This window comes from Panicum virgatum, chromosome 3K (genome assembly GCF_016808335.1).
Source record: "Panicum virgatum strain AP13 chromosome 3K, P.virgatum_v5, whole genome shotgun sequence".
Classification (NCBI taxonomy): domain Eukaryota; kingdom Viridiplantae; phylum Streptophyta; class Magnoliopsida; order Poales; family Poaceae; genus Panicum; species Panicum virgatum.
In genome coordinates this window covers 1,990,237-2,007,422 of record NC_053138.1, presented here as the reverse complement: position 1 = coordinate 2,007,422, position 17,186 = coordinate 1,990,237, and the positions used below count along the sequence as shown (strand labels likewise).

The 17,186-nt window shown below is 47.4% G+C and overlaps 3 protein-coding genes across 4 annotated transcripts; all 3 read right to left on the bottom strand.

The window, feature by feature from the left end:
* Positions 1-2,531: 2,531 nt before the first annotated feature.
* Positions 2,532-3,227, bottom strand: LOC120700337 (E3 ubiquitin ligase BIG BROTHER-related-like). The gene has a single exon (XM_039984560.1). The coding sequence runs from the start codon at positions 3,225-3,227 to the stop codon at positions 2,532-2,534; it is 696 nt and encodes a 231-aa protein (XP_039840494.1).
* A 3,056-nt stretch (positions 3,228-6,283) lies between these two features.
* On the bottom strand, positions 6,284-7,227 carry LOC120696712 (phytosulfokines 5-like). 2 transcript variants are annotated; one of them, XM_039979698.1, is made up of 2 exons: positions 6,950-7,227; positions 6,284-6,793 (listed from the first exon to the last, which is right to left on the bottom strand). In XM_039979698.1, the coding sequence occupies exons 1-2, from the start codon at positions 7,083-7,085 to the stop codon at positions 6,582-6,584; spliced, it is 348 nt and encodes a 115-aa protein (XP_039835632.1). In that variant the 5' UTR covers positions 7,086-7,227; the 3' UTR covers positions 6,284-6,581. The 2 variants fall into 2 exon arrangements, with proteins under 2 accessions (XP_039835632.1, XP_039835631.1); XM_039979697.1 differs by having other exon boundaries at positions 6,284-6,817; positions 6,950-7,226.
* A 5,049-nt stretch (positions 7,228-12,276) lies between these two features.
* Positions 12,277-13,320, bottom strand: LOC120696711 (phytosulfokines 5-like). Its single transcript, XM_039979695.1, has 2 exons — positions 13,024-13,320; positions 12,277-12,934 (listed from the first exon to the last, which is right to left on the bottom strand). Exons 1-2 carry the CDS (start codon positions 13,172-13,174, stop codon positions 12,675-12,677), a joined length of 411 nt encoding a protein of 136 aa, XP_039835629.1. The 5' UTR covers positions 13,175-13,320; the 3' UTR covers positions 12,277-12,674.
* Positions 13,321-17,186: the final 3,866 nt, after the last annotated feature.

The following is a 17,186-nucleotide window of genomic DNA, read 5'->3' as shown; positions in this document are numbered from 1 at the left end:
TTTTTCCAATATGTATTGTAAACTGGGTTTTCATATTCACTATCTCAGCCAGAGGTATAGTCTTCTCCTTTGTGCTTGTGCCATCTCTCTTGATTCTGTTCTCTAACACCAGACGGTGCATGACTCTTTTTCCTTTTCAATCACTTCATGTAGCTTTCTATGGATGGGCATGGATTTCAAACATCAACTTCCAAACTTTGTTCTATATTACATCGGCGTTGCACATGACTGCATCACCTATCATTCCTTCTCTCCTTAATTTTTTGAATCACAATTGTCCACTAATCACAATGCTACACACCAAGAAATCACGATCTTGCTACTTCTAGTTGTCTCACCTTTCATTTTTATATTTTCCTTGAAATTTGTATATATTATTTTAATTTTAAATTAACCAATGTAATAGTGGTATTCAACAAACTTTTTAGATTAATTTAAACCACTAAATTATCTAAAAAATCAATGTTATCCGTCACCTTTTTATTAGTGTGGAAGTTTCAAGCCATAATTCTAAATACCACTTAAATAATTTGCATATGTAATTTGTTTCACAAACTTAATAGAATTTAGCTATTTACTAATGATATTCAGTTAATATATACACTATTGTTAAGTGCTATTTTTTATTATTTTTCAATTTTAAATTTAGTTATTTACTAATCGTATTTGAAGTGAACTCTTTGGTTATGTTCTAATTTTGTTTATTTTTTATTTTTCTAATTTATCTATTTACTAATCGTATTTGGCATGAAATTTTTTATCATGTTATAAGTATTCTTAATTTTAAATTTTAATTTAACTATTTATTAATCAAATTTTGATATGAACTCTTATGTAGTTTAGACCGTTATATCTTCATAAAATATAATTGTGTAGATCCTTCTCTTTTTAGATTAACATGAGAATTTCTAGACTCTTTGAGCAAATATAGTGGCTAACTTACGTTGCATAGTCGTAGTTTAGAACATCTGCTGTAACTTTGTTCTCTTCGCATTTGCTTTGTTTTGTTCAAACTCTGCTGGTGTTGTTTGTAGTTTGTGAACTGGTAGCGTCAAGATCTGCTATATACATAAATATCTGCTGGTTGTTCCGTGACCCTGCATGCCTGATGATTCTGATGCATTATTGCACGCTAATCATGTGGCACCACCATGCAGTTAGTGTTTATGAGTTTATCTGATAGAGAACAGTATCTTCTAAGAACCTGATTTGTAAGTTGCAGAACGCCCTAGAAACTTCTTAATTAACAGCTTGTTGGTGAGTACTTCCTCCATCTTGAAATGTAGGGTATTCTAGAGTTCAAATTTGTACTGAAATGTAAGATATTCTGGGTTGAGAGTGAACCCAACCATTTTGATTGTGCTTTGTTTTCAGATTTTTCCCGATAGAAAGACGTGCATGCGGGGAAGGTGCATGAAAAAGACACTTAAGATCAGATCATAGTTAAACGGTCCATTTGTTTAGGCCTCAACGTGTATTTGTTTAATTTTAGCTCCCTCAAAAACCCTCTAGATAAGCAATTATACGATACGTGGCCCACGTGGCGCCGAAGCTGGCTTCCATGCGCGCCGCCTTTGCTCCGTGAGACCACGACCGTGAATCATCGAGTGCCCCACCAGAGTGCCGCCGCTACTGCCCGCCTGCCCGGCCACCAGCTCCGCGCTCTCCTATCACGATAATTGAGTGCCGTGATCAGGGCTGGGCGTCCGAAAACAGGCCACGCAAGCTGATGCCATCGTTGCCGTGCACGCCGGCTGGCTCATCCATGCCATCGGCGTCGCGGCCGCGAAGGATTGCTCGAGGCATCCAAGGCTCCAAGCGCGCGGAGGGAGGCGCGTCCTGGCGGCGTGCATGGCTGCGCTACGGCGGCGTCATCAGCGGCCTGCACCACGGCTCGACAGAGTTCCGGCATGGGGAAGAGCGGGCCATAGTTTGGAATGCCGAGAGATAATGGACTGCTGGTCGGTCCCCACGTTGTCCAAGCATCTCCGCCTTCAATCTCAACATTTTTGAAATACGAATACAACAAATTAATGGTATATATGTTTTTACTTTTCCACGAACTAATGTGCTGATTTTTAAATTAGAAAAGTAATTGTATTAGATATGGACTCTCTGTTCTAGTCTAGACCATTAGATCTTCGTAAAATCCAACGGTGCATATTTCTTTCTTTTCCGGGCTAGCTAGACCGTTAGATCTTCATAAAATCCAATGGTGCAGATTTTCTCTTTTTTAGATTAACGTCGGAATTTCTAGACCCTCTCGGCGAACGTGGTGGCTTCTTTTAACACTATTGTATTAAAATAATAATAGAATAGATAGATAACCTTAACTCACTGCAGCTATATATACGACCTTGTTACAGACAAAAACTGTACGCATTGCATGAATCAATTATTCCTTGGTGAATAAACACACAAGCAAATTTCCTGATGCCATTCGCATGCATCTACTAACCAGCAGCTATGGCTAATAACAAGCAAATTTCTTGGCGTCATATTCGCATGACTCCACGAACCATTAGCCATGGCTACGAGCCGCCTGTGGGCAGCGCATGGCGGCAGAGAGGGCACATGTTGCTGTAGCGCCCCAGCCACTCGGCGATGCAGTTGGTGTGGAACCCGTGCCCGCCCGAGCACGGCATCACGCTCATCTCGTCGCCGTCCTCGAAGTCCTCCAAGCATACGCTGCAGCAGGTACATGCGACGCCGCCGCCGCAGCAGCTCTGACGATCTCCCGAGCCGCCGTCTCCTCCGGCACCGGCAGCGCGAAACGTTTGCTTCCCCAGGCTGGCCACCGCAGCGGCATCCGCGGGGACCGCGCCGAACCCGCCGTCGCGGTACGCTTCTGCTGCTTCGAGGAGCAGGCTACTGATCTGCGCGTCGACATCGACCTCCTGCTGCAAGCTCGCCATGGCCAGAAGCACCAGCCGCTGCGTCACCGGGCACTCGAGGATCCGCTCGTCGAGGTCGGAGTCACGGGGGCTAATCTCGTCGAGCAGGCTGGCCACGACGTCGCCGCCGGCGATGTCGATGTGCTCCTCGTCGTCGTCATCGTCATCGTCAGGAAGAAGCCGGGCAGCAGCAGCAGTTGCTGGTTCCTGTTCTTGGAACGAGCGGTGGTGGTGTTGGGGCGGGATCAACCAGATTAGGGTGCCGGCGGTGGCGGCCACGCTGCTCTCGATGGCGGCGGCCAAGGAGCGTTCCATGATCGCGTCGTAGGCCATGGTGTGGCCGGACCGCCGGAGCCTATAGGGATGACGACGATGTCGAAGCCGATGGCTGCTGATCAATTTTTTTGGTTTCTTGGAAAGGTCGGCGTTAACCAGAGGGGGGAGGATTAGTGCATTCGGGGACGTGTGTTAATGAGTTGGTTATATAGCTATGCATGTTGCTTGGCGTGGGTTTGGTTTCCGAATCGAGAGCTTAGTTCGACCCGGCTGCTGGTGGCGTGCTCGAGAAGCAGAGGATTACGAATTTGCGGAATCGGAGACGCGCATGAGACAGCGATCGGAGAGCCTCTCCAATTCGCCTCAGATTTTTTTTTTTTTTGAGATAGATTCGCCTCAGATTTTTAAGAGGAATCAACCTAATCCGACAAGCCCAGGATTATTTTTCAAGTGGGCCTTCATACCTCCAGCCCAGTAATGGGCTAACCAACCAGCCAGTCTATAGATCCGGCCCAAAGATTAGATACTAGCGACTCTGGCGAATTTAAGCACGGACCTGCACCTGAGTATCAAACACCCCGTTCGGTTCGCTGATGAGCCCGCGCTGGCTGATACTGTAGCTTATATCCCAGCCGAACAGGGCGAAAGCTTGTTGCAAGTTGCAAGTTTTTTCTTTTTTTTTGCCAGAAAAAGAGTGTTTATATTAATAAAACAAGCTAAGGTTGTACACAAGATGGAGACTAACCCTCCATACAGCACAACGAATACTTGCAGAGGATCAAAGCCTGTATGCATAGCAGGAGTGCAGAATGCACGCTGCAAATGCTGATGCTCGCATTGCCCGTACAACTTCCTGCGATGGATTACGAGCGGTCGTCATGCTTACTCTGTTTCTCACTAGTCACCTGCCACGTTAGGGAGCTACCTCACAGGCTGACACCTACCGAAGTGCTGCTAGGTCGGAGCCTGCCGCGACCTCCCCTTTCTGAACACCGTCACACCTGCCACTTTGCTGGATTACTTGTATTTTATTTTTTCTGCCACTACGCTTTCGTTTGGTCACTGTCACGGTCAACATATTGAAAGAGAAGATAAACCGCGTCGTCGCACCTAGTAGTACATACTAGTAATACTATACAAGCGTTGAAAGCTTGCAAAGCTGAAAGCCTGAACTTCTGGAACCCGGGCTCTGAAGTCTGAACATGTTCATACTGATGGACGATTCATGGATGGAAACCAGACACACTCAATAGCCCCTATCGTACCCACGCCACACTTGTCGCAAAACACGTACCACACGCCGACGCCCCTAGTGTGCTCTGATAACTCTGTATATATATATGCCACGCATCATGTACTTTGCGGCAGGGTGGCACTAGGTGTTGTGTGACATTTGGATGCCGACCACTATTTGGCATGACCATCGTGCTTGTTTATCGGCACGGTTTATCCTAACATCCTAGCTACTAGCTACTCTATCCTATCTATTCAAAGGCATGCTGACCAAATTAACAGTACTACGTACTTCTTCCCCTGCACTGACAGGTATCATTTGCAACCACCCACAGTGTCAGTGAGCACGATCTATACATCGATAGATCTATACTACGAGCGAGATGAATGTTTCAAAAAAAAAAACGAGCGAGATGAGTGTGCGGCCGGGCAAAAGGTGCCCACACCAATGGCAACTTTGCAAGTGGCCGGCCTCTTTGCCCGTTCACACTCACGGCCTGCCGGAAAAGAAGCAACTACAGCAAAGTGCCCGGCTTGTCTATAGCATATGCAACATCCATCTGGTGCAATGCAAATATGCAATAAGCTGGCATGCTGCTTTAACCAATAAAACCCCCCCAACCCTGCGCACTACAGCCTGCGCCGCTGCTCTAAACTAGTACCAGCAGAAACAGCAGTACAGGGGGCTAGCCGGTGAGATCACTACTGCAGCACTGAGATGGATCACTCCTCACTGTGTGCTTAGCTTATTGATCAGATAATGGGGTGGGCACTATTGCGGCATTGGCCACTCGGCCTGCACAAACCAGGCGCATGCATTTCAAGCTAGGATTTCAAGTAAACAAGTGATCGCACTCGCACTACTACTACTACTCCTCCTCCCCTTTATCAGTAGCAGAGTAGTAAGCTAGAGTGGACCGTCTGGAAATGGAACATGCACACTCAGCTGGCAACCTTGGTAAGTGCTGGCACATGCAAGGTGTTTCACTTTCATATACACTATCACTTTGACTACTAATATAGCTACTAGAGGGCTTTCACAGATACCACGGCATCTTTCTTTGTGAAGCAGAAAAAAAAAGAGATGGAGAAAAAAAGCTTCATTAGTTTGTTGATACTATTATGCAGCTTGCAATCCAGTAGCTAGCTAGTACTCCTTAGCCCGTGTGAATAGAAATTGTGAATGATTGCCATGGCTGGCATGTGGGGACTGATCTGATCTGAGGTCTGAGGAGGAGCATCTTTGCATGTCTCTCTTTGCCGGAGCAGCCCAGAGCCTCTGAGACATAAGAAAATAATGAGCTGTAGCTGCACGGCGCCATGGCCGGTGTTGACTTTTTATGAGCCAGCGCGCTCCGACCATCATGTGGAATCTCGGGGAGCAGATGCAGCCCCATAATTTAGTACTGTAGACTGTGCATAGCTACTGTAGCTGGATCAACCAGGATGATGCTTGCTTTCTTGGGCTAGTAATAATAAAATGGTTATTTTCTCGGATTAAGAAGATGATGAGGGACAGGCAGAGAGGGAGAAACTGTTTACAATGCAAGGAGACCATCAGAGAATCTGACAGCGGTCACCAACCCAGAGGCGGACAGGGAGACAGACATTCAGGCGCACACACCAGAAAACAAAGGCAAGTGTACATGTTGTAGTGTAGTATATACTCCTACTAGGGTAATTAATTAAGTACCATTTAATTTAATCGAGAACAAGAAAATCACGGCCGTGAGTTTGTTCATAACTTGAACTCCATATACACACACCAAACCGAACCAAACTACATTAGTTAGAGAACCACTCGCATGGCATGGCATGCAGTCTGGCACGTATGAACAGAGACTCATCAGCTTCACAATCTCATACCGCGGGGATACAAATTTAAAGCAAAAGCTTGAAGAAAATGGTGGTAATTAACGATGCATGTATTATACATGACCAAGAAGAGAGACGATGTACAAACGAGCGAGGTGATGACAGTCACACACATATATTAATCCTACATGGATGGATCCCCGGATACTGGTTGATCAGTGGCAGAAACTGTGAGCAGGTAGCAGAAGGTAGATATACTAGTAGACGAGATTCCCAGTGTCAACTTTGCAGCATGTACGACTTTGCCCCCCCCACACACACTCCCAACGTACGCCGGAGAAGATGGCCGGCCGGGATCCTCGCTCATGGCTTGCCCTTGTGCTGGGTGTAGATGTAGTCGAGGTGCGCGTCGCCGAGCAGCCGCCGCTGCATGCAGTCGTCGCGATCGTTCCCCTCCTCGCACGCCGGGTCCTCGGCCTCCTCCTCTGCTCCCACCATCACCTCAGCGACTGATGAGACCGAGAGCTCATGGCCACTACCCGCGGCGGCGCCTTTCTGAAGCACTGGCTCGTCGTCTGCAGCCACCATGGCTACGTCCTCTGCAAAAAGATTCAGAATACCATTAGATCGAGCAGCTAGCGCCGCTGGGAGCAGGCAGGCATGAGTGGTCAGCCAACAGGTTCCTTATGCGCATGCTGCATGATGGCATCATCAGTGAAACGCGCGCGCACCTTGGTGAACCTGAAGAGGAACAGCAGCAGCAGCCGGCAGGGGGCGAGCCGCCGCCGCGCGGTGGAAGAAGCAGATGAGGAGGAGGAGCAGGGAAACAGCCGCGAGCGGCGAAGAGAGACCGCCGCAACGCCTCATCGTCCTCTGGCTACGACCTTGAACAGTTGAAGTTTGCTGCGTTGTCGAAGGGGCAGAGGAGAAGCTGTACTAGTGCTACTGCTTGAATAGAGCTAGCAGCTATGGGAGGCCGGGCTGGTTGGCTGATGCTGGCTTTGGCCTTTGGGTTGTATTTATAATGGGGAGCGAAGCTGCGAGCGAGGAGAGGCAACTTGCAGATCATCGCAACGCGCAGGGGACGCCGAGCACGCACGCACGCACGCACAGGGCATGGTCGCACGCGCACTCGAGTCGGCAACCCGTTTGTCTACAACACGGCCGGAGACGTTGAGATTTGGCGGGATGCGGTTTCGACCTTCCACCATCCGTTTGCCAATGCCAAACAAACTAGGCCTAGCGATAAATACCTTCCATACCCACCACTTCCAGCAGACAGAACTACTAAGCATTTTTACAAGAATTTGGAAAGAGGGCCAAATGACTTCCTTCCTTTAAGTTAGGTTCAGAATAAAGGCTGTGAATTTTAACAAGGTTGGGTAGGTTGAGATTATTGCCCAATTGCCTAAAACATTCATCGTCAACATTACCAGTTGTACAGGAGTTACTAGTGTGTGAGTATGGTCGATTGGTCGTGGTGGGTAATCAGCATGCTGGAACTGAGGAGTACTACTACTGCTGTAGTGCTGTACAACTTCAAAACGCAAAGAATATCCTTTGCTTTTAATTTTGTAGCAACTCAGAGAAAAAAGAGGTCGGAGGATCAAACAGTCGGCAAAAATGGCGAAAGACGAATTAAAGGGAGGACACACTAGGCGGTTGTCAATGTTTGCTAATGGTGTTTTAGGCTCTGTTTTGGAGAAGCTAGCTAAAGTTGAGTGCTAATAAACTTCAGCATATATATATATATATATTAGCATTTATATGCGTGCTAAAGTTTTTAGTCTTAACTAAAGTTTAGCCTATCCCATTACGAGTAGTCCTTAGAACTTTCACCCACTAGTACAGGGGAACCTCACTCTGATTCTAAAGAGAACCAAACTCTTGAACCACTGAACATTCCAAAATGCTTACGTAAACACGCACAGCTGCCGTCTCATTCATAGATGGATGCATCACATTTGAGGCGGAGGAGGAGCTTGGAAAAGCAGGAAATTCCGGACCTTTCTTTTCCAAACGTTGAGGCGCTGACTCAAGCTGCGCAGGCGCGCTCTCTCTTTTCCACTTTCCTTTGCTTCCTTTGCCACTGGGAAACCCGGATTCTTTTTTTGCAACAGGAAGTTGGACCCTGATTTTATGCAATTCCTCTAGTATCTAGAGATTTGTAGATATCAAGCAATAGCAGAAATTGGAAATGCGTGGTGAAGTACAAGTAAGTTGTCCACCTCTCCTCCTCAACTTAATCTTTTGGGTTGAGTTGGTCGGTGCCCACTGCCGTGTCATGGCGACCCCGTGCGCTGGGTTTGGTATGCAACTCAATGATGCGTTCCTCTTTGAGTTTGTTTCCACGTCATCCCGTCGCCCTCGTTTCAGAACTGCAAGCGCTTCTGCGGAGCTGAATCGGTTTCAGTGTCGACATCGTGTGCCAGTGCGTGCATGTTGCATGGGTCCGCCCATGGGCCGGCCCGTGGGCCCCACCCCCACATGCACAGCACACCCCGTGTATGTATGCAAGGCAAGCAAAGTCTTTCTTTTGGAGTAAAATACATGGGCGGCCCTCGAACTTGTCTTAAGGTGTCATCTAGGTCTCTAAACTTTCAAAATGCATTTTCAAATTCTTAAACTTGTTCCAAGGTGACACATAGGTCCCTAATATCTGAAAACGCATTTTTACGTCCATAAACTTGTCTCGCGGTGTTATGCAGGTCCCTAAACTCTCAGGATGCTAGTTTTAATTTAATATAAATATTGCTTTTCTACTTTGAGTTAATGAAAAGTTCTTTTGTACTTTAAATTTAATAAAAATTTGCTATTTTAATTTTTATTGAGAATGAGAACAAAATTATCTTAATAAACTTATACAAAGCGCATGCAAAATATAAAATAGTTAATAGAAAATATTCAAAATTAGCATTGATATCTCCATGTTAAATAAAAAAACTATAATATACATTGTTGATATCGATTGATCTAGATTAACTCACGATGTATGATTAATAAACAGCTAATTCAGAGTTAAAATGGTCTTAGTGGTAAGATTTATAAATGAATTGGTGAAAAAATAGCTTAATAAACAATTCATTTTGAATACAATTAATTAATAGTAATTTTTTAGTGATTTGAAAATTTCACCTTGAGAGTTTAGGGACCGAAATGATATATCAAGACAAGTTTGTGGACCTGAAGATACATCTTGAGAGTTTAGGGACTCGAATGACACCTCCGGATAAGTTTAAGAATCTAAAAATGCATTTTGAGAGTTTATGGACCTAAATGACACTTTGAGACAAGTTTGAGGACCGGCCATGTATTTTACTCAACGCAGTGTCCACTCAGCTCAGCTGGGCCTGGGCACTAGTAGCAGCCATGCTGTAGTGTCCTGCTGCTGATGCTGCTTTCTCGCTCGTTCCAGCCTCCTCCCGTGTGTGCTCACTGCTCGGCGCGACCGATCGATCGATCGGCGGTGCCCACCCCACCCGCGCAGAATAGGAATGGATCGGAGTTGCGTGCATGAGTACTAGTGCATCAGCATTCGCATGGTGGCGTATGTGCCTTCCGTTGATTAATGTCGTGGTCGTCGTTTGTCGTCGTCCCTGAGTCCTGAGAGCCGAGCCGAGATAGGCAGCCTTGGACGTCAGTGCGCTCGCCTGCCTGCCTTCTGCTGCTGGTGGTGGTCTCACTGTACTGTATTGTTGGACGTGGTAGCGCGGCGCGTGATCGACGGACGGTGCGCTGCGCTCGATGGCTTGGCCGGTCTTTTCGCTCATCAGCGCAATCGCTTCGTCGTCTTTCATACGCGCGAGTCAACGGCTAGGTAACTGGATCCGGCCTCTGTAGCTTTCATACGGGTGCGCTGCAGCTAGCTGGCCCGTGCGTGGCCTGTAGCCAAGCTTTTTCCATTCGCTTATCTGTGGGCGGACGACGACGCCATCATCATCAGATTCAATTCGTTCTAGAAACAGTAGTATCTATCGCTAGCTAGCTGCTGGCTCCATGATCCACCGTTCAATATAATTCCGCCGCCATTGAAGAAGCGCGCGCGCGCGTGTGAGCACCAGCTAGCGATCCTCGCTCGCTCTCTCCGCCAGTGAGTAGTGATCAGGCCTGGTAGTGATGTTGGGCACCGCATGCAGCTACGAACGCATTCGCATGCGTGGATAGATGTCGGCTCGGTCGGCACGCGCCGAGGGCGTCTGTGTCACTGCTGCACACAGGCCATGCTGCCATGCATCTATCGTCTACAGTAGTCTACAATGGCGTGCGGCGAGGTCGCATGTATGATGGGATAGCTAGCTAGATTGGCGTTCCCTATCCATTATCCGAGATCCGATCCGGCCATGGAAGACGTACACGAGATGCATGAAATCGATCAGAGCCTGCTGCTTACCTTACCTGCACTCCGATCCCAAGTTGATCTCCCCGCCCGCCCATTGATAAGCTATTAAGCTGAAAGGGATGCTGTACTTATACCACGGGCACCCATGCATGCATTTCAATTCGTGGGTGCCCATGTCAGATTTATTTCCATGCATGCACGCACCAGGCTACATACGTGGAAGCAGATTACCAACTCGACGATCGTGCCATGTCACTTCCAAGGTAAACTAGTAGTAAATCAGAGAAAGGCGTCGCGTTGTAGAAAAATAAATTGAAGGATCGAGCGCACGTATATTAATTGTACGGCGGCTAGTAGCGACTAATTGCATTGCATGCTCGCCGCCGCTGCTAGCGCTAGTGGGGATCGATTAACCAATAATTGAGCGACCAAGCCTGCGATCCATCTCGGGTAGCTCATCGATCCATCCATCCATCACCTCATCTTAAACGTGCTCATGCTAATTATGCAATGTCATTTTCATCTAGTGCGTGCGTGGTTGGTATCATTCCTTTCACATCGATCCTAATTAAGCTAGCTCCATCGGTTGTGATAAAATAAAAAAAATAGCTCCAGTACTGCACGCGTCAAGATGCCACGCACGATCTTGTGACCATGACGTACGTGTGCTATCAAAAAGGGTTGAGGATATTTTCATGACCTACTAGACCTACCCCGCGCAATGCAAGCTCACCCAGACTTTCGAGTTTTGCGCCATGCCCATGGATGATCATGCATATAGCTTTCCGGCCGGTTTCCTCTCCATTCACACTTAACGGCGGCCAACCAATGACCAATCCTTTGCCATGAACATGCATGCATCCCGTTCAACCGAAAAGACGGATCGAGAAGACATAGATGATAGATATCGTAGCCGCTATATATATACCTTGCGCACACGGTTGGTGATCCAATTACGAACTCGTCAAGTTGCAGCCTACGTCTAGATTCTTTCCTTTCGTCAACTAGCTAGAAGGCCCCAAGATTAGGAGTTAACCACATACTTAATTATATCCTAAATATACACTACTACTACTACTTGATTGTTCTATAAGTAGAATATCTGTTTGGATTGCAATGATCAAGTATACACAATACTAATTATTAGAGTGAATGGGTTTGGCAATCTCTTCGTGTACTTCACCCCTAAGCACTGTCTTCCTATTACTAATAACTAGTCTACCAACTCGTGCTCCCGCACGGGCTAGTTAGAGATATCTAATAATTATCTATCTCACGCCCTCTTTAACTAATTAAATATTCTAATCCAGTACTAGATACATATTTATCATTATGTAATTGTAATAAATGTGATAGGTTTAGTTACTAATTTTTTTCCTCACTTTGCATCACACATCCATATGTGTTTGATATATATTTAATTGAACACTTTGTTTGAGCTATGTGAACAACATGAAAATTAGCATTCTTATCTCTTCTCTTATACATGAATTTATGGTGACACACACATTATTGTTAGTATTAATATATCCAAAAATTTAGGGGGTTATTTGATATTATTTTATAATAGCATAGGTGGATAATTTATATGAAGATTAGAGGGGTACTTTAGATTATTATTTTTTATAATGGCAGAAGTGGGTAATTTTGATACATGTTTAGGAGGTTATTACTTTAGTCTATTTTCATAATTCGCTGGACCATTGGACACACGCTGTATGATTGCAAATAAACATAGTGGTAACTTAGGGGGTGCGCAGCTTCATATAGGTACACAGCTAGACAAATTACACTCGATGTAAGTAGATCAAACAAGTAAACTAGCAATCTAGCATAGTGCATAGGCAGTCGCCTTTCACGCACCGTTTCATGCAGCATACTCTGCTCGACGCTAAAGAAATCGAATCTACCATGTAGGCATGGAGATGTACAGACAGACGTCACACATATGCATATATGCTGGAATTCCTAGTTGCTGGTCACTGTTGTTAAGCGACAGAATCAAGCTAGCTAGCGGCCTCCGTACGTCGACTGTCCGGCATACGTGCCCAGCCCCGACCGTAGCACCCGGCAACAGATCGACGTCCAGGTCGTCGTCGTCGTCTCCAGGCTCCTCATCATGGCTTGTTGCCCTTGTGCTGGGTGTAGATGTAGTCGAGGTGGGCGTCGCTGAGGAGCCGCCGCTGAAGGCAGTCGTCGTTCCCCTCCTCGCACTCGGTTGCCGGCTCCTCCACCTCCTCTGCTCCCATCATCATCGTCTCTTCTGCTCTCACCTCGGAGACAGACGAGAGCTCATCATCCCCAGTGCCCGCGGCGCCATCCTGAAGCACTACCAGGCCATTATCTACAGCCGCAGCAGCAGCCTTGGCACCATTCCCTGCATGCCAAAGAGTTCAGAAACATTATTAGAGCAACGCTAAGCTGCAGGCCTGCCGAGAGTGGAGGCGGAGCGCGCGCGCACCGTACCTTGGTGAACAAGAGGAGCAACGGCAGCGGGCAGGAGCCTTGCCGCTGCCGCGCAGTGGAAGAAGCAGACCATCGTCAGGAAGAGGAGCAGGACAACAGCCGCGAGCGGCGAAGAGGTATTGCTGCCGCAACGCCTCGTCATCTTCATCATCTCTGTGGGATGTGGGCTGTGGCTGTGTTGTCCAAGGGCAAGAGGAGAAGCTTTCTGCTACTACTGGACTGGAAGAGAGGTTGCTTTGGGTGTGGTGTGTTGCCTGTTTGGCGCTGTTGGAACCGTGGTGGCGTCGAGCGGGCGAGGCGCTCTATTTATAATGCGAAATCACGCCCAATTTGATGTGTTTGAAGTAGCCACGCACCCAGAGGAAAAGAGGCCGCTCGGGGAACAATAAAAATGGTGGAAGACCATGGCAGGGCACAGACGCTCAGTGCTAGTCAACGTTTACTAATGGTGCCTTATTCGTATGGAAGACCATGATTCTAGAAGACGATACTCATTCGTTTCACACTGACGGATGCCCATCGTCTGAGCATGAAAAAAAAGAGGAGCAAATTTCTGAGATTTTCCGAGCTTGGAGCCACCGAGCTTGCATACTCTCTTTCGTAGGTTGTCTTCCTTTTGAACCGGGAAACCAGCTGCACCCAGGAGCAACCGACCTTAAATTATGTTACTGCTTCTCTCAATCACTCTGTTCGCTGCATCCAGCCAACAGTGTTTTTCTCTCACACCAAACCAACAGCAGCCACCAGACAGCAGTATTTTTCTCTCACAATAAATCAGCACCAGCCACCCGCCACAGCACAGCACAGCACAGCAAACCAGCACGCATGTTTGAATTTGTCCGTCGTTCACATGCAGGAAATGTGTTTTTGTTTCGCTGCACTGCACACCTCTACGTAGTTGTTCATTTCTGGGAGCTCTAGGCCGTAGATGGAGGCAGCTGCTGTCTGAGCTGCGTCGTCTGTGGCAGGATGCACGGTGCATGGGCCCCGCGCACATTGGCCTAACATGTCCGGCTGGCTGGCCCAGTGGGCCCTCCACTTCCTCCTTGCGCGCAGCAGGGAGTTAGGAGTAGTCCTCGTCCTCCCGACCTCCCGTGTGCCTGCCTGCCTGCCTGCCTGTGCTGGGCAGCGACCTTGGGCGTGCATCACCTCCCTGGCTGCCCACTGAGAGACAGAGACGTGCATCTGCATTGCATTGGCGTCCTGGTTGTCCTTGTCGTGGCGCCGAGCCAGCTAACCTATCCCCTGCAGCCTGACGCTCTCGCTCGCTTGGTGATGGATGGACGGATCAACATCAACGCAACGGTGCTCTGCTCTGGTCTTTTCTGCCCGGTTCATCGGCTCCTATTCCTACACACCAGTCAACGGCTCCATCGATCCGCCCACTGTAGCTCTCTCTCAGGAGCAGGCACACCGCAGATGAGAGAGATGAAGCTAGTAGCTAGGGGTCGGACAGCGACGTGGGTGCGCTTCGCAGAGGAGGCCCTCCTGCATCGGCACGCACGCGGCCGGCCGGCGACCGCAGAGACAGAGGAGCCGGCGACAAACTAGCTGCCTCGCCGCTGGCGTCGTGGCGTGCGACGCGCACACGGCAAGTGCTCCGGCTATCTGCTTGCTGTGGTCGGATGCATTCTAGAAACAGCACTAGCGACTCGGCCGCCAGTGTTTTCCCATGCTTATTAATACTCCTTCCTAGCGATTCGCCGCCGGTGCAAGTCGCGCCGGAAAACGCACCCGGGCAAAGCAAATCTCGGCACGCCTGTATGTGTATGTCACTGTACTAGTACAAGTCTACGATGGCGTGCAGCCGCACGCGCCATTTTCCTTATCCGAATATCATCAATGAAAATGGATGCATAACGAAACCCAATCCTGGGATTTCAATGTCGTCGTCGGCTTTGAGATGTATGCTAGAGCTACGGATGTCAGGATATATAGATAAGAGCATTACTCCGTAGCATACGCTTGACCTAGTTGGTCTGATTTCGGCTGATCCAATAGTACTCTGTGAGATCAAATCGAAATAAGCCGTAATAAACTGGAAGCAGACAAGCTGAACAGAGAAATGCCCCATGTCACCTAACCATACTAGCACGCATGAGTTAGAGAGGTAGCTATGTGCAAACAACTTTTGCGGACTGGATCTTACCCTAACACTAGCAGGTACTCCCTCCGTTTCAAATATAGGGGGAGTAAATAAACTTACTAACCAATGCAATTATGCAAACATGGACTCGTAAAAAATGAATTTATTATACGTTCGTAAATGCTTGTTGCATTGCTAGCTGCCGGTAGTGGACGAGACGGGGCTAGTAACTCTTTTTAAAAAAAATAAAACTAAGAGAGGGGACTAGTTATAGTTATGCCCGAGGATCGGATATATGCCGTTCATTGGAGCTCGATCGTCCTGTCATTTTCACATCCTAATTTAAGCATGCGAGGACGGAGGTGCCGTAACTGCGAGCATGACGTTTGCGTGCTCGCAAGGGATCGGAGTTTGTTTGGATATTTTCTTATCGCACCTAACTAGCACGATGGATCACCTCTTTTGGTCGTTACTGTACCATGCATTCGTACTGCACCACACCACTTTGCTCAGTGAACAATCCGTCATCGTGCTACCTGCGACCTAATTAAAATTAAAACCCAATTTCACGCCTTCATGTAATCGCGGGTCACTTAAAATTAATTAAGGTCTATGTTTTATTTCATGACTGTATTAATTTGAACCAAAATTTGTAAGATGTGGGCTACAATACATCTTTGAAAATGGCGCTAGGAAAGTTAGAGCTCAGAATATACTTGGTTCTTCTACTATATATAGTGAGTTTTATACGCCAAACAAAGGTGAGCATGCAGAACTAATTAACATTCGCACTTCAAAATTGATGCTCGACATTGTATACACGCATGCCCTACCTAGATACTCAAGAGATTTACAACTTTTTACTACCGGTGATCACAACTACTAGTACTCTTTGTAAAGTTGCAGAGTCTTAAATTCTTTCTTCAATTAGAAGGCCCGGCGGCCCCTAGGTTCCTACTAGCCAAGAATGTAAATTAACATATCGTATACGTATTTCATTTGAAGTGATCCGCCGCTCAAGCACAAATGCAGCCCCAAATGCATTCCACGTGGACAATACTAAACCCTGAAGCTAGCTAGGCAAGAAGTAGGAATTCATCTGTGGATGAAAGCGACCGGGTGCTCTAGCCTAAAAGGGAGAGGGGGTGAATTAGGCATTATTAAAACCTTAACATATGGCTCCAACTAGTTTGCACAAAACTTAAACTAGATCAAGCTATCTAGATGTGCAACTACGGTTCACCTTAGTGTGAAACCCTCATCCCAAAAGATTTTTGCAATATATAGCCAATTCTAGCAAGATACTACACTAAGAAAGTAAAGACACACAAGTTGCAATATGAAATACGGAAGCTTAAATGGAGGGATAAGAGAAAGCGAACTCTCGACACCAGGATTTATCCCGTGGTTCGGATTGCCACAAAGGCGCCCCTACGTCCACGTTGTTGAAGCACTCACGAAGAGTATCGCTTCCCGGCAATCAAGTCTCTTCCGTGAACACAATCACGGTCACCTTGATCCTGATCTTCACTAAGAGAGATTGCCCATGAAGGAGGGGTCTCCGTTCCCCGCACAATGTCATCGACGCCGCTCCACACCAAGCCGGAGGGTCGTTGACTTGTCGGCGAGCCACCAATTGCTCAAAGGGGCCGGCGCACCATAATACAAGTGTGGTTCACTCTAGAACCAGCCACAAGGATCTCAACTTTGCTTGTTCACTCACTCAAGAGCTAATCTAGCACTCACACTTTACAAAGCTAGTACTAAAACCTAAGGATATGATCAATGAGCTCTTGTATGGCTTGGAGGTGTTCTTGGGTGTGTGTATGACTTCTAGCAACTGCAGCAATCTTCAAATGGCCGGGGGAGCACATATATATAGCCCTCCAAGTCGAACTAGCCGTTGGCAGAATTCTGCGTAGTCATCGGAACTTCCGGTGAAGAGGCGTCGAAACTTCCGGTCACTCCCAGCAACTGAAGTAGCCGTTGTCTTGCTGACACAGTTGCAGCGACTCCAGAGACCATCGGATGAACCGATGCTATGGGCGTCGGTTCAACCGGTCACAACAGCAACTGG

Bases quoted from the DNA above. Each gene is read 5' to 3' on its own strand.
- LOC120700337 (XM_039984560.1), bottom strand. From the start codon at position 3,227: ATGGCCTACGACGCGATCATGGAACGCTCCTTGGCCGCCGCCATCGAG.
- LOC120696712 (XM_039979697.1), bottom strand. From the start codon at position 7,085: ATGAGGCGTTGCGGCGGTCTCTCTTCGCCGCTCGCGGCTGTTTCCCTG. The intron at 6,818-6,949 runs GTGCGCGCGCGT...ATCTTTTTGCAG, and splicing joins TCCTCTTCAGGTTCACCAAG to AGGACGTAGCCATGGTGGCT.
- LOC120696711 (XM_039979695.1), bottom strand. From the start codon at position 13,174: ATGATGAAGATGACGAGGCGTTGCGGCAGCAATACCTCTTCGCCGCTC. The intron at 12,935-13,023 runs GTACGGTGCGCG...TTTGGCATGCAG, and splicing joins TGCTCCTCTTGTTCACCAAG to GGAATGGTGCCAAGGCTGCT.